This window comes from Acipenser ruthenus, chromosome 2, assembly GCF_902713425.1.
Source record: "Acipenser ruthenus chromosome 2, fAciRut3.2 maternal haplotype, whole genome shotgun sequence".
Classification (NCBI taxonomy): Eukaryota; Metazoa; Chordata; class Actinopteri; order Acipenseriformes; family Acipenseridae; genus Acipenser; species Acipenser ruthenus.
The window spans coordinates 10,426,577-10,441,576 of NC_081190.1; the positions used below are offsets into that span (position 1 = coordinate 10,426,577).

Consider the following 15,000-nt stretch of genomic DNA (forward strand, 5'->3'; position numbering starts at 1 on the left):
GTTTGAACTTGGAGCCATGTCTCCCCCACTCATCCATAGAATGGTATGAAAGGCAAATGCCATGTAGAGTAGTGTGCAAATGTTTTATAACACCCCATTGCTTCTGTTGTGTTGATTTGTTGTGCATGTGAAACTGAAAATCTTGGAAAATTGTAAAAATAGCCAAATTAGTGATTGTTTAATTTAACTGATGACTTTAATTGGCCACACATGCAATTAATTAAAAATAGTAAGATAAAGGGAACACATAGCCACAAATGGTAAAATGCATGAGACTTGAAAAGTTGTTTTAAGATGCCTAATTAAAGCACACAGTGGTCTAACATTTTCACAGCACAGGACCAAAAACTAAAATTCTATACCCTGTGTTTTTCATGCATGCAGGTATATAAAGGATATAACAAATCCTTGAGGTGTTCTCAAAAATCTGCACACTACTGTAGCAACATGTATTTTTTGTAAAAGCATTGAAATATAGCAGTGAAATAACAATGTCAGAGAACACCTGCTTTTGTTTTCACGAGTGCACATTAAGACTTCTTTAGTTATTCTCTGGTTGTATTTCCTTTGCAGGTGTTTATCCGAGACACCCAGCGGGAGTGCAAGCAGATGCTGACGACCATCCTGCACAACCGGCGCCTCTGTAACCTTCTGTCCCCCTACTTCACCCCCAACGCTTCACCTCGGGAGCTGGTCCCCCTGTATGAGGAGGTGGTGCTCGCCCTGCACGGGGACAGTGGAGACGTCATCTTCATGCTGCTCACCAAGGTCTTCAGTCTTCTACACGTTGCTAGAGACTTATTCACACTGCCTTTGTATGTGGGGCATGGGTAGCAGTGTGGGTTTGACAAAGAATGGTCAGGGCCGTGAAGCTTGTAATCTTTTCAATGGTGATCACTGTACTTCTGATATACGTGTGTACTCTTCAGATCCATGTGTACTGTGTGAAGGAAAACGTTATGGAAAGTCCTTCCTTTACATTCATTATTGTTTATCTAGGCAGATCGTGCAATTGTTTTTATCCTCCAGCATGGTGTCTCTTTAGATTATGCAGTGTGCTTGAAAATCAGGTTAACTGATCATAGTAATGACATTTAGGAAGTGAGTTTGGGGAACATTGCTCATATACAGTAAACTTCATTGGAAGTTCCCTTTAGAACATATTAGTAGCAACTACGATTATAACTTTGCCAAGAGTGTAGCTCCCACATTGACAAAACATTCAAAACGTGTAACCCACAACACATTATTGTATCTGTTTTTATTTAGATTTAATGGCTTGTATGTTTATAAGTGTTTGGTAATGTATTTCTCTTGCACTCTTTATATGACTGACACGCCTGAGTGAGAAACACACTCAACACTTCTAAACACACATGTTTTTCTATGGGTTTCTTTTCCAGTTTGACTTGGTTTTCTGGCTAAGCTCCAGCCAGCCTCACTTCTCAGAGCGGAGCCGGCTGATGGAGCTGGTGCACCTCGCCCTGACCTCCTGCGGCCTGCAGCCAGACGACGAGATCCTGATGCCCTTTAACCTCTTCTGTAAACACTGGACTCAGCTGCTGTGCTACCAGTTCCCTGATCACTACAGCGACTTCCTCAGGCTTCTCATGCAGAGTAACCAATCATATCAGAATTTATATTTTTCTGAAACTTTTTTTTTTACAAATCCTGTTGTAATGTATAGTGTAGTGTAGACTTTGAAAAACTTTTAGATGTCTCTAAGCTTTTCTGTAAAATGTGCTTTATCTTCAAAATTTTGCAAGCTTACCCAGCAAAAACTAAACTGGGAGATGGAGGTTCAAATTTGAACTAATTAAAAAAAAAAAAAATTAAATATGTGCAGGCAGAGGCATTAATATACTGTAGCATTCATTTTAATGTGTCTCTTGTGTTGCAGGTTCTGCAGAGCAGCTCATCAGTCCTGACTGCTGGAGGGCATCCCTCAGAGCACTTGGGTGCACTTCCCCACCCAAAAAGAAATCCACCAAGATCCCCGGCTCTGCCCGAGAAACTACTGCAGTGTCCCTCTCTTCTCAACAGGTATGGCAGATGCACTGCTTTACAAATACACTCCCATTGCACAGAGAATGATGAGGGTATGGAATGGGTTAGCATTGTAGTTGATGTTAAGTCATTGGGATCCTTTACACCGTTTCATGAATTTAATCCCTGACGTTTATCCCTTGCTTCTGTTTGGCACGGGTTTCCAATGTAAAGAAAGCAAGGACAGTCAGCAAAAGCGACTAAGAGCATCTATGTATAGAAATTTCAGAATGGCACCACTTAGCATATCAAATAAAAGCACACATTTATCTATAATTGTTACTTAGTCAGAAAGTAACAGAATTGATGATTATTCACCCTTTGGCTACATAGCTCTCATTGTTTACAGCTTTGATTGGTAATGGCATCTGTCAATCAAATTAGGCACAGTAGATGGCAGCTAGTTCAACCATTGATAATTGCAAATAATGAGAGAGGTGTAACCAAAGATTGATTAGGAATTCACTTTCTTGCAATATAATTATTGATAAAATGCATAGGATTTTATTGACTATTCTAGGTTTTGGCATTCTGTTATATATGTTATATATCATTCAGAACAATCAAAGAATCGAATTTACATACAAAATTCCCAGAAGCAAGAGTTTACCTGACAGCAGAGAATGAGCATGCAAGTGAAAGCCTTACACAATTACCAGTACAAGTTAATTAAACAATTCAGGTTTGCCTGTTTGCTTGTTAATTTGAACAGAAAAGGCAAGATGCAGCCTATTCATTTGTCTAGTCATTCCAGATGGATTTACAGCTATAGCAGTCATATGATAATGAAATTAGAATAAAACACTGCAAAACACTATCGCTCTGTCTTCCAGATCCAAGAGACAATAGGATGGCTGTCAGATTTCTTCCTTAAACTCCATCTTTCCAAAGCTGATTTCCGAAGTTTTGGTCTTTTTTCCAAATGGGGTCCTTACATGGATGAAGTAAAGATGTTTTGGGGTTATCTATTGAAAAATGTCATCGACTTGGAGTTTGCTGGCTTGGCTAAGGAGCCAGTGGGCAGTGTCCAGATTATAAAAGGTATGGGTTCTGTGGACAGGATCTATGAAAAGATGCTTGTAATTTGTCACCTTTCCCAATTTAAGAATTATTTTAAAGGGTAATAATGGTAAAATAAAATATTTCCATCTTCACACTTTCAACAGTTAAACATCTGTTTTGTGATATGACATTTCCCTTACATTATTCCCCTGGGCAGCAGTGTAATGATTAATTGTGTCTCAATGAATCGTGATTCTTTTCTTAACATGATGCAGTTTATCATAATAGAGGGCTGTATTGTGAGGCACGACCTATAGCACTACAGAGCTACTTGAATCGACCAAGTGCCTCTTGAATGATAAATACATCTGCTTTGTATTTGGTATCTTCATATTAATTGAGTTTGGTCTTTTAACAAAATAGTGCATTGTTAATGATAACTTGATGTTGTTACACATCATTCTAAGCAAGCCCATCAGGATCAGAACATGTATCATGATACATATCGTATCGTGACTTGCATTGTCGCAATCAGTATGGGATTGAGACTTGCATATTGTGATCTGTACAGCATCGTAACTGGCATATCGCAATCCGTATCGCATCGTGACTGACATGTCGCGATCTGTTTTGTATCATGACTTGCATATCGTGATCTGTATTGCATCGTGACTGACATGTCGCGATCCGTATTGTATCATGACTTGCATATCGTGATCTGTATCGCATCGTGACTTGCATATTGAGTTCCATATCGTATTGCTGTAGTTTTATATTTTGCAGCCATGGTGGGGCATGTACAGTATGTCAGTGACATCATTTTTAGGCAACAGCAAGTACTGTATTATAACCCCACTTGAGCCTCACAGTCCCTTTCCATGCTGCACATAGTACTTTTGACTGTGATTAGGTGGACTATCTGATGAAAGTAAAGCCAGCCTGTTTTTGCTGGTATGGATGCTGAAGAAAATGTTTCTCTTTTAGTTCTGCAGGCTCTGCATTCTAAAATCGTGGGCTTTTTTAGACCATGGATACTGGTGCTGGACACAGGGGAGGCAAGGTAACTGTGCTTATGCAGTTAGTTGTTTTCAATTATTACGAGAGGAAATGCAGTCATTTGTTATACAATTGCCTTTGCCATCCCCAGCAGCCCTCGCTGTTACCCGTGGCTGGAGACCGACACATCTGCTGCAGCCAGCATGGTGACTTTGTACTCTGAGTTTATTGACATGCTGCATGAGAAGTTCAAGGGTAAGTTTGTTTTCCTGCTGTTTACACCAGGAGGTTACCCCCACGTTCCTTTCAATTATTAATCAGTGGTAGCCAGTAATAACCATGCCAGGTTAATTTAAACCCACCTTCCCATGTTGTCCGTACTGTGCTTCAAATTTACCTGCTCAAACAAGTTCTGTACATGGCTGTTCGCTCTGTGGTAGGTGGTAGGGGTACCACAGAGGCAATCAAAAATATTATAAAATGTTTTTATTTGTGTTTTTAAATCAGAAAAGTTGTCTTGACTAAAATATAAATATCAATGGGGTTTTCATGTAGCTTAAAAAAAAAAAAAAAAAAACACTTCACATACAGTATGTTTCACCCTCTCTCTGCTGTACAGAGAAGTTGCTGCCCGGGCAGAGGGGGGCACTGTGGCTGCACCTCATGCACTACTGTGAGACCTGCACCGCTCCCAAAATGCCAGAGTACATCCTGTACACCTACCACAGAGCCTACAGCCGACTGCCCTGGAGTGACCTGCACCCAGACCAGGCCCTCATGGATCAGTTTTTCAAGGTACTTTCACCCTTGTGCTCCCTTCCCACTGCTTACTGACATATAGTGTTGTCATATAGTATGCAATATCAGATCAGTTTGTAAATCTGTTTATGAATTGGCAATGGGATATATTTAGTTACTCTAGGTTATTGCAATAGCAGTCCATGTCACCAGCTATCAAAGGTCTGGGTTGCTATTTTGGCCCTCTGTAAGGGGTGGTAAAAGACACCTTGGAAGCAAGGACTGTGTATGCACTCCCAAGGAAAAGAATATGGTGGGAACATAAAAGGATGTATTGGACAGTTGTAGAGAGGGTAGTGTGTATTGAGGCTAAGATAATTACCTAATTCAAGACTAATGGGAATTTTGCCTAGTATTGCAAAGGCGTTAAAATTATATATATTGTAACAGATTACTTGTCTTAATAATAAAAGTAGTCAACGCAAGGAGCAAGCGTGTCTCATTTTTCTAGTAAAAAATGCAATTGTGATCAAACGGAAGATCTCCCTAGCTCTCTCCCCCTCTGGTGGGAGACTACCGAAATGTGGGAGCAGAGTCCTAAATGACGTGTCAATGAACCTAATGAGGTGAGCGCTTGTCTGCAGGTGGAGCGAGGCAGCCCCAAGAGCTGCTTCCTGTTCATGGGCACGCTGCTGTGTCAGGTGAACTGGGTGAGCGTGGTGAGCGACGCGCTGAGCCCACAGCCCCAGCCCCACTCGCAGGCCATGGTGGTCTACCTGCTCTACATGATGGTCTTCCTGGCCAAGGAGGACGAGCTCATCAGCAAGCCTGTGAGTGAGACACCTGCTCTGTCTTTACAGCTGGGGTTCGAAAGCAGGAAGGCGCTTTGACTTCCATGTCAAGTAGGAGTGGACCACAGTGAAAGTTTCAGTTATCGATTATCGCCTAAATCATGGTTTAACCCCCATTAATTGCAGATGTATCCCTAGTTAGTAGTTCTTCCTCTCTCTCTCTCTCACACTCTTTCTTTTTGCTTTTTAAAATAAAGCCAGATCATGCTTTTTCTGTACAATAAGTAATCACGGTACAAAATTATTGTTCCAACTTTTGATAGCAAGACTCTGCTGCGTTGTGTTTTTTTAGGTATTGCACCTTCAGTTATCAGCAGCACATGGTACATAGTGTGTGATAAATACAATATTTAAAAATAAGTTTTTTATTTTTTCCTTGCTTGCTCTTTGCAGGAATCTCCTCTTCTGAACTTGCTGGGTCAGGCCAGCTCCCTGCCATGGCACTTTGTGGACTTCCCGTCCTACCAAAACGTTCTTGGCTACGTTAACAGCCACTACCCTCCGGCCCTCATCCTGAAGAGGGACTCCTCCTCTGAGCTCACTGTCAAGCTGCTGAAGATGGCCGCAGGGATTGGGGCTGACTGTGAGGGGAGGCTGCACCAGGTATGCACAGCACTGCACTTCACCATTCACAACTTCAAAACGCTATATCACAATTCGAAGGTAAAACTAGAAGAAAACCAGAGTCGAGTAGGCAAACGTTTCAGCATGTGCCTTCCTCAGTGTAGTACGTTTGTCTACTTGATGTAGTTTCTTATAATTTTACCTATGCACTGCACCAGCTTTGTGCAGTGTTCCGCCTTTATAACGCTGTCGCTGAGAGACATAGTTACAAGACCATGCTAATTGTGTTCCGCACTGTACTGTAATCTTATTGATAACCTTTGGTATTGAAAATGAAGAGTGAAGTCATAGTTTTAGAATAATAATGCATACGGTAAATTGATTGTGCATGTTGCACGGTGCACTCTGCAGAATGCAGTATGTTTTCATGTTTCAACATGAGATCCTAACCGTTTAGCTGGCACCTCCAAGACACACAAGGCTTTGAGGGGTCTTGGAGCAAGAGCCATGCTGTGTAGGGCTGTTAAATTTAATTTAATTTCCAAAATGTTTAAACATTAGGATTAAACACATTTAAACTTTAACATAATGGGAATCCTGCTCTATAAAAACTGCAACTGACATGCATATCTTTGACAGTGACTATAAGTTTAGGAACAATTTTAAAGATTTAACACATGGAAAATGTTTAAACTATTAACATCCCTAGTTTGTTGTTTGCGTCAGCAGGACATGACTCCTAAGTGCCGGGCGTTCATCCACCTGGTGGTTCAGTTCCTAGTGTCCTTGGATCAGAGCGGGAGTATCGCCCTGGCAGAGCTGCAGAGGAAGATGGAGAGACTGCTGGAGGACATTGTGATCTTCAATCCACCAGGTTAGGAGTCTTACTAGGTCTGGCTGTCAGTATGCGGCAGTAATCTCACCTGCACTGCTGCGACTTGAATCCTTGAGAAAGCATCTCTAACCCCTAACCACTGCAAATCATCTAATACACATTTCACTGCAAACATCGGATGGTCATGCCATGTGTTGGAAGGACATTTAAAAAACAATCCTTACCCATAACTTCAAAACGCTCAATCTGAATTGTCAGTTAAAACTATAACTTTTAACATAACGGTGGTTGATGCTGTTTACACATAGCTGTCACACGGTGGGACTATCCTACCCTAACTGATTCATTTTAATTTTTTTTTAAACGACATACAGTTCTTAATCAGTACACTGATGAAAGCACTAGCTGAAAAGTTTGTCTACTGGACATAGTTTTTTTTTTTTATAGTTTTACCTTATTTATAAAACAAGTAGACCAAAATACTGCCTAATTTCCTCCCTTTGTTGCCTTGCAGAGACTGATCTGCAGCAGAGGCACATGGCGACATGCAGCCTGTTTGCAGAGGTGCTGACAGTGCTGAACAGCGCAGGTGTGTCCACGGCACTGTCCCTGCAAGAGAGCCTGCGGAGCTGGGTGGAGAGGAGAGCCCGCGCCCCCCTGGTCCTGCCCCTCCTCACCGCAGCCTGCCACAGCCTGGCCTCCGTCCGACACATGGCACATACGACGGAGGCATGCATCCTTGCCTACTTCACCGACGGTAAGAACTTGAGAGAAACTGGGAATCTGAAGGGACTTTCTGGCCCGTCGTGGCTCGCCTGTGTTAGACGCAAAGAGTGTATTGTTATCTTTAATGCTATGCCTTCATCATTATTTTGTTTTAGAAAGTGCTTATGAAGTTTCTTTTTACCCATCACCTTTTTTTCTGCATAAACACTTAAGTTCTATTTTCATTGCCTGTTTCTGTCCCCCTTCCCATTCCCAGGCGTTTCCCTTGACCAGTCCTCCGGCTGGGGCCCTATCCTGGTGTCACTGCAGGTGCCGGAGCTGACTGCGGAGGAGTTCCTGCAGGAGAGCCTGTCCCTGGGCAGCTTCCTGACGCTCTACGTGTACATCCTGCAGCGCCTTAACTTGGAGCAGACGCTGGCCTGTGAGAGGAGGAGTCTGGTGCTGCTCAGTGCCTGGACAGAGCAGGTCTTCCCCAGGTCAGAGGCACAAACACAGCCACGCTCACCAGGGTTAGGCCCAACATGCACAAAGAAACTTGATTCCAGACACACATTTCTGAAAAAAATTCAAGAAACATTTTCAGGTAACGTCCTCAGGCAACACATGATCATTCCCACAGGAGTACACAGAGGAAGGCACTAACCAAAATGTTTATTTGCTAGTCTTACAATTTTACCTTAGAATTCTGATTGAACATTTTGAAGCTGTGAATGTGTTTTGTTCTGATTTACAAATGTTTTTAAGGTAGGTTAAACTATTTGTACTACTTATTAAACTGACGTTTTCCCCTCCTCGTTTCTGCAGCAGTGCGTCTGATGAAAGCAAGCTGTTCCTGTGGTGGCACAAGTCCCTAGAGCTGGTGATGGTGCAGGTGGAGCAGGAGCACCTGGAGCCCCTTGTACAGACCCTGCTGGCCATGCAGACTCGGCTGGGACAGCTGGGGGAGGAGAGGCTGGCCTCCGGGATCCTGGGGGCTATAGGCCTGGGCAAGAAGTCTCCCCTTTCCAGCAGGTAGGCAGTGGGCACTGTACCTATGTTTACTACTCCTTATTTGCACACAGGTGGACTCCATTCAACTAATTATGTGACTTCTAAAGACAATTGGTTGCACCAGAGCTTATTTAGGTGTGTCATAGCAAAGGGGGTGAATACTTATGCAATCAACTATTTTCTGTTTTATATTTGTAATTAATTTAGAACAATTTGTAGATTTTATTTTTCACTTTGACATTATGGACTTTTTTGTGTTGATCAGTGGCAAAAACTCCTAATTAAATCCATTTTGATTCCATGTTGTAACACAATAAAATGTGGAAAAGTCCAAGGGGGGTGAATACTTTTGAGAGCCACTGTATATAGAGGCACAAAGCACTCACTCTGGGTTGGGTGTTCGGTGAGTAGAGAACGGGAGAGAGGAGGAGAGTAAATTAAATTAAATAATAACAATTGCTATTTCATGCTGGAAGCACCAGCATGGTACTTGTTTGTCTGTCTCACCGTGTTTGTTTGTTTGTTTGTCTGTCTGTTCGTTTGGCCATTGTGCCCCTTTATTTTCGGTGTTTTGTTTTATGTTTAAACCTTTTATTTGCAGTAAACCGGCTCAAGCAAGCGCATTCACCATTTCACCTCGCAGTACTGTGTGTTTCTTCTGGGTCTGATGTCACCACTCAAGCCATCCTGTCACAAATAGTCACTAGGTTTAAACAATAGTTAGGCAGTCAGCCATGTTGCCTTCCCACTGGGAGTCACATAGGGCAGACCTCAGCACGATGTTCGGGGAGGAGAATGGAAGCTGTCTCTGAATGCTTGTGTGTGTCCCAGTTTATACAGGCAGATATACAAGCTTGTGTCCTGTGCTAAAATTACCTATTATGTCTCCATTCTACTTACCATTTTTTAACAGTTATTTCCACAGAACATTAATTCCACAACACTCTTACCCCCTGTTATTCCATGTTCTGCTATGTCCCAGCATTGACCTTAAAACCGTTATGAGTTGAGCTTGTGCACCAGCATTGACCTTATTTAGCACAGTTATTTTCCAGCCACAGGTTACTGAGCATAAGTTATAGTTTGCAGTACAAAGACACTCTTAACCAGTCCAGTTGGTGTACATGGTCCCATTCATATTTTCCTTCAGGGGGACAGGTTAATGGTTACACTGGTGCACCAGATGTAATTGTAGGTTAGACATGATACTGAAAGCTGTTTTGAGGCCATGGTGCTGCAGTGGTTGTGATGATTGAAACAGACTTTAAACAAGAAGATAAGTGCATTAGTTAGAGGCTCTTTTACCTATTTATCAATAGGAATGTTTTTGTATTTGAAGTGTATAAATATGAATGTTTTTTTTGTTTTTTTTTACATAGCAGAGTGATCTGTAGCTCTGTGTAGCTGTGTATTGCTTGCACAGCAGCTGGTTTTTGTTCTGTTATACAGTCGCCCTGTGTTTGTGCTCTGCAGGTTCCGGGTGGTGGCCCGCAGCATGTCTGCCTTCCTGTTAGTCCAGGTCCCTGCAGAGAATCGGCTTCGACTCCATCCAGGCACAGACCTGCAGCTCTCACCCAAAGCACAGCAAGTACGTACTGTGTGCCCCATGACCATTGACAATATTGTGTGTCTTGGATTTAGATATTGCTGTATGGACAGCATCATACATATGAAATATGAAAACATATCAATTATTATTATTATTATGTATTTCTTAGCCGACGCCCTTATCCAGGGCGACTTACAATTGTTACAAGATATCACATTATTTTTTACATACAATTACCCATACATACAGTTGGGTTTTTACTGGAGCAATCTAGGTAAAGTACCTTGCTCAAGGGTACAGCAGCAGTGTCACCCACCGGGGATTGAACCCACAACCCTCCGGTCAAGAGTCCAGAGCCCTAACCACTACTCCACACTGCTGCCCAATTAAAAACTCTGCGACAGTAATGCAATGTGCAAGTAAGATGAAGAAGGAGATTTCCCCATATTAAAGTAGTGTGTTGGTAGGTGTGCAATATGAACCACCTGTTTCATCTCATTTTGATTAATGGTAAACCATATATGTTTGGCAAATACTGTATGTGAAACTCATCTTTTAAATGCGTTTCCCAAACAATACCCTTTCTGCATTATCTTCCTGAGTTTAAAGACCATACAAATAATGAATTTACTAAATACATCTTACTTTGATTGTGGTACTATTTGCCACAATGTAGACATTACAAGAGAAAGGCGCATTTCAATTTTGAGTTCCACCTTGTTATATGGGTGTGGGGAAAAAATACTAGCTACTCCTTGTTCTTTTCATACAAACAGTTTACATTGTACTTTGTATAATCAGTAAATGGGAAACGTTTGGGTTGGAAAGCTTATTGGGGCATGTGAAAACGAGGTGCCCTCTTCCAGTGTAATAACAGGCTTGATTTCCTTTCCTCAGGCACTAAGTGTCCTAGACTCGATGCCTTCCAGTAAGCAGTACTCCGAGTTCCAAGAGCCACTCACCCAAGCCAGACAGTTCATCAGCTACCCTGGTCACTGCCTGCAGGATGGGAACTGCCTGCTCGCACTCCTTATAAACTCCCTTTACCCAGAGGTGCACTATCTGGACATCATACGATAGGGTCTACTGCTACATTGTATAGGTGCAGCTATCACTGGGAGTCTGAAAACCTAAACGATTCCCTGAAGGTCTCGAACAGGGTGCTTTTAGCTCCTAACAACTTGGGAGGCAACAGCAAGACTTCTAGTATTGTGGCATGTTGTTGAACTATGCATAGGCACATCAAATGCCACTGGCCTTTCAACTTTGATTTACAGTAGATACAGTGTGTCTCTCAAATCTTTAAACCATCATAGGTTTGACCTGAGGGTAACAGAGAAGTCGTTTTCTGAGGATTGAATGCCAAAAAAAGAGTTTTCCTTTTGATGCAAATAGATGCTGGCGTTTTGGTACAAAAAAATAAACACATTTTTACAAAAATAATCTGCATTATAGGCTTCTCTTAGTTTTCCTGTGAGTTTACAGCATTAGGAAACAGCTGCGCTTAACAGTTTAGTCCCATGCTATGTACATTATTTTTAAACAGTACTGTGTTTATAATGATCTTTATGTCCTGAATTAACTGCTTGTGGTGCAGGGCAAGGCAGTATAGCCTTTTGAATGTTCTTTTTTGGCTCAATCCTGACCCTGGTTAACGATGATGACCACATGTCTTTCTCCCCCGAGGGTTGTGTTTGCTCGATGATGGGTTTTTGTGAAGTTGTTTTGCAGACATGCATCACGAAAACCATCATAACAATTTGCACTTTTGTAAATCACAATACAGTATTTACTGGAGTTGTATACAATAGCACCTTTCGTGGACAAGCATTGCCGGCAGTCCGTTGCTTAGATACGCAGTGGATCAAAGGGGGCACAGAGGGTAAAAGTGTAAAAAACAAAGTCAAGTAGGGCTTCTACTCTACCTACATCTTGAGTCGTTTATTTATTTTACCTTATGTATGTGTGACTGAGTGTTTGAAGATGAGGATGATATAAATACCAAATGATATAAGAGTTATGTGACACTGAAGGGATCTTCCCCAGCTTTGCTTTAGGGTTCATGTTTGTATCATGCACAGCATGCTTGTGTGTCTGTGTGTGTGTGTGCTGGTCAGCAGAACAAGTGAAAGTGTAGACTGGCTGCTATCTCTTATAAAAGTGTACCATTTTAAAAGCATAGAAAAGTGTATCAAAGTATAGTGAAAGTATGGTAAAAGTAAGCAAGTGTGACGATTGTAAAGCTCAGAGAGGTATGGTAAAGCATATTAAAAAACCGTTGATGAACTATGGTAAATGTAAAGGATAACCTTGGGGGAACCTGCTCATTTATTGTGTTAAACTATTGTGAGACACTGTCTGTGCTTAAAGAAGGGTGGGCAAGGCAATGCACAACAAATGAATACATATTTGTAATGTTTAGACTATTTAGCAGAAGTTGTCTGCACAAATCCAACAAAGTTCTAGGGGTGTGGTTCACAAGCCACTTCTACAGTAGCAGTCTACTAAACCACTTTAGTTTTTAGCAATAATCCAAAGAAAACCTGTCACTTTTACTCATGTAGACTAGCTGAGCTGGATTCTGTAAAGCTATACAGTTCCGTCTTGAAGGTACAGTTGCTCAGTGGTGTAAGTGCTTTGTGAAACGACCCAGATGCAGTATTTTCCACACCCCTGCTCTTCTAAAAGCTACACAAGAGCTTCCACATCCACAGATTTCTGTTTGTGTGCAGTATCAGAAAACCAGCTCACTATATGCAATGGGGATCTCCATTCAGGATTCTTAAACATATCCAACTGGACAGGAAGCAAAATGTGTTTAGTTTATAAACAACACACTTGTGCTTTCTTTTGAAACTGCTGCACGTCTGCGTGCATTTTGAATTGCAGACTATTCTGAGTCATTCCAACTGTGGTTCAAAATAATACAAATATTCTACAGAAAAGATATTCCTACTGCCGGTATACAGCCTGCAGGCAAAAAGGGGTATGTTGCTTTCCATGCCAGGACTCCCAGGCTAAACCGTTGCTGTTGTTACTTTTAACTGTGCGTCACCCCTCTGCTGCAGTTTCACATGTCTATGCCATAAATAGATTTAAGTGTGTGGTGCCAACAGTTTGCAATTGTAATTTACATACAGCCCGGGGGGGGGAGTTATTGCTGTCGTTTATTAAGTGGATTCCATGACACTTTTGACGCTGTAAAAGCTGTACATGTGAGCAAATAAAAAAAAAAAGACTAAAGTGTGCTGTGACTGATTTGCTTTGACTTTTATTGGGGTTTATACATTGCATTTACACTTGTCCTTTTTTTTTTACTTTGTATTTAGTTTTATAAAACATCAGGGATCTGAGAAAGACATTGAATAGGGCAAAACCATAGGAATTAATTGTATTTCAAACCACAAAAAAACCTAAACAAATCAATAAGAGAAGCATTTCGTTTGCATGGACAGCGGAGCGCAAGAATGCCTTCTCCCAGCTGTGCGAGGCCCTGACACAAGCCCCAGTGCTCGCTGCCCCATCCATGGCTGCACCCTTCATCCTAGACACGGATGCCAGCAACGTAGGGATCAGCGCGGTGCTGTCCCAAGAATGCCTGGGGGGAAGAGAGCTGTAGCATATTTCAGTCAGATCCTCAGCCATTCGGAGCGTAACTACAGAGTGACCCGCTACAGCTACTGGCGGTAATCAATTTTGGCTTAATCTAAAAGACAGCAGCCCTGCAATGCCAAGAGCTGAGCCCAGAGAAGAGTACCCTCAGCAGGCTGGTCCTGAAGCTCACCACACCCAGCCACACTAATACCAACCAGATTCAGGACAGCACTACTCCAACACACACAATCAAACTCAACCAAATTATAGCAAAAGATAAACAAAAACATAAAGCAAAAGTTAAACAAAAACACAAAGCAAATTGGAATGCTATCGGGCCCTAAAAGGACACTACATCCTGGCTGAATACCTGACCAAGGTGAAAGACAGTAAACAGAGACAGACACTAACAAAGTACAGGCTCAGTGAGCACAGCCTGGCCATCGAGACTGGCAGACATGGATGCACAAAGAGGACAGGCTGTGTGACCACTGCCAGCTCGATCAAGTCAAGACAGAGATGTACTTTTTACTGCAGTGCACAAATTATAACAAGATAAGGGAAGCTTTCTTCCCAAAAATACAACATCTCTGCACAGAATTCCCAGACCTGCCAGAAAAACTCCCCATCCTCCTCAGAGAGCAGACAAGCTGATTAGAAGAGGCAGCCCAGCCACAAGCGCCTGTCACAACCTGAGGGACAGAGCGTGAACACTGAGGCTTCAAATATTTTGTTGTATTTGAGGTTGAATATTCACTTGTAAATATGTTGTAAACTGTTGACTGATTGAGGAGGCTGTGTGGTCCAGTGGTTAAAGAAAAGGGCTTGTAACCAGGAGGTTCCCTGTTCAAATCCCACCTCAGCCACTGACTCATTGTGTGACCCTGAGCAAGTCACTTAACCTCCTTGTGCACCGTCTTTCGGGTGAGACGTAGTTGTAAGTGACTCTGCAGCTGATGCATAGTTCACACACCCTAGTCTCTGTAAGTCGCCTTGGATAAAGGCGTCTGCTAAATAAACAAATAAATAAATAAATGATTGATTGTATGTGAATTGATGTATGTAAAATGACAACTGTCATCAATGCTTTGCAATGCCCAATACTGGTC

At 42.1% G+C, this 15,000-nt stretch overlaps 1 protein-coding gene across 11 annotated transcripts in view; it reads left to right on the forward strand.

Moving 5' to 3' along the window:
* Nucleotides 1–13,544, forward strand: part of LOC131697748 (ectopic P granules protein 5 homolog) — a 40,639-nt gene extending 27,095 nt beyond the window's left edge. For 5 of the 11 annotated variants that reach the window (XM_058988911.1, XM_058988919.1, XM_058988903.1 and 2 more), the window contains 15 exons: nt 574–768; nt 1,404–1,617; nt 1,901–2,043; nt 2,880–3,087; nt 4,033–4,108; nt 4,196–4,299; nt 4,664–4,839; nt 5,427–5,612; nt 6,027–6,236; nt 6,924–7,071; nt 7,547–7,789; nt 8,015–8,234; nt 8,563–8,769; nt 10,222–10,336; nt 11,195–13,544. In XM_058988911.1, the coding sequence (XP_058844894.1) occupies nt 574–768; nt 1,404–1,617; nt 1,901–2,043; nt 2,880–3,087; nt 4,033–4,108; nt 4,196–4,299; nt 4,664–4,839; nt 5,427–5,612; nt 6,027–6,236; nt 6,924–7,071; nt 7,547–7,789; nt 8,015–8,234; nt 8,563–8,769; nt 10,222–10,336; nt 11,195–11,377 (2,628 nt within the window). In that variant the 3' untranslated portion in view covers nt 11,378–13,544. The remainder of the gene's footprint in view (nt 1–573; nt 769–1,403; nt 1,618–1,900; nt 2,044–2,879; nt 3,088–4,032; nt 4,109–4,195; nt 4,300–4,663; nt 4,840–5,426; nt 5,613–6,026; nt 6,237–6,923; nt 7,072–7,546; nt 7,790–8,014; nt 8,235–8,562; nt 8,770–10,221; nt 10,337–11,194) is intronic. The other 6 variants (XM_058988928.1, XM_058988953.1, XM_058988958.1 and 3 more) reach the window with 4 other exon arrangements.
* Nucleotides 13,545–15,000: the final 1,456 nt, after the last annotated feature.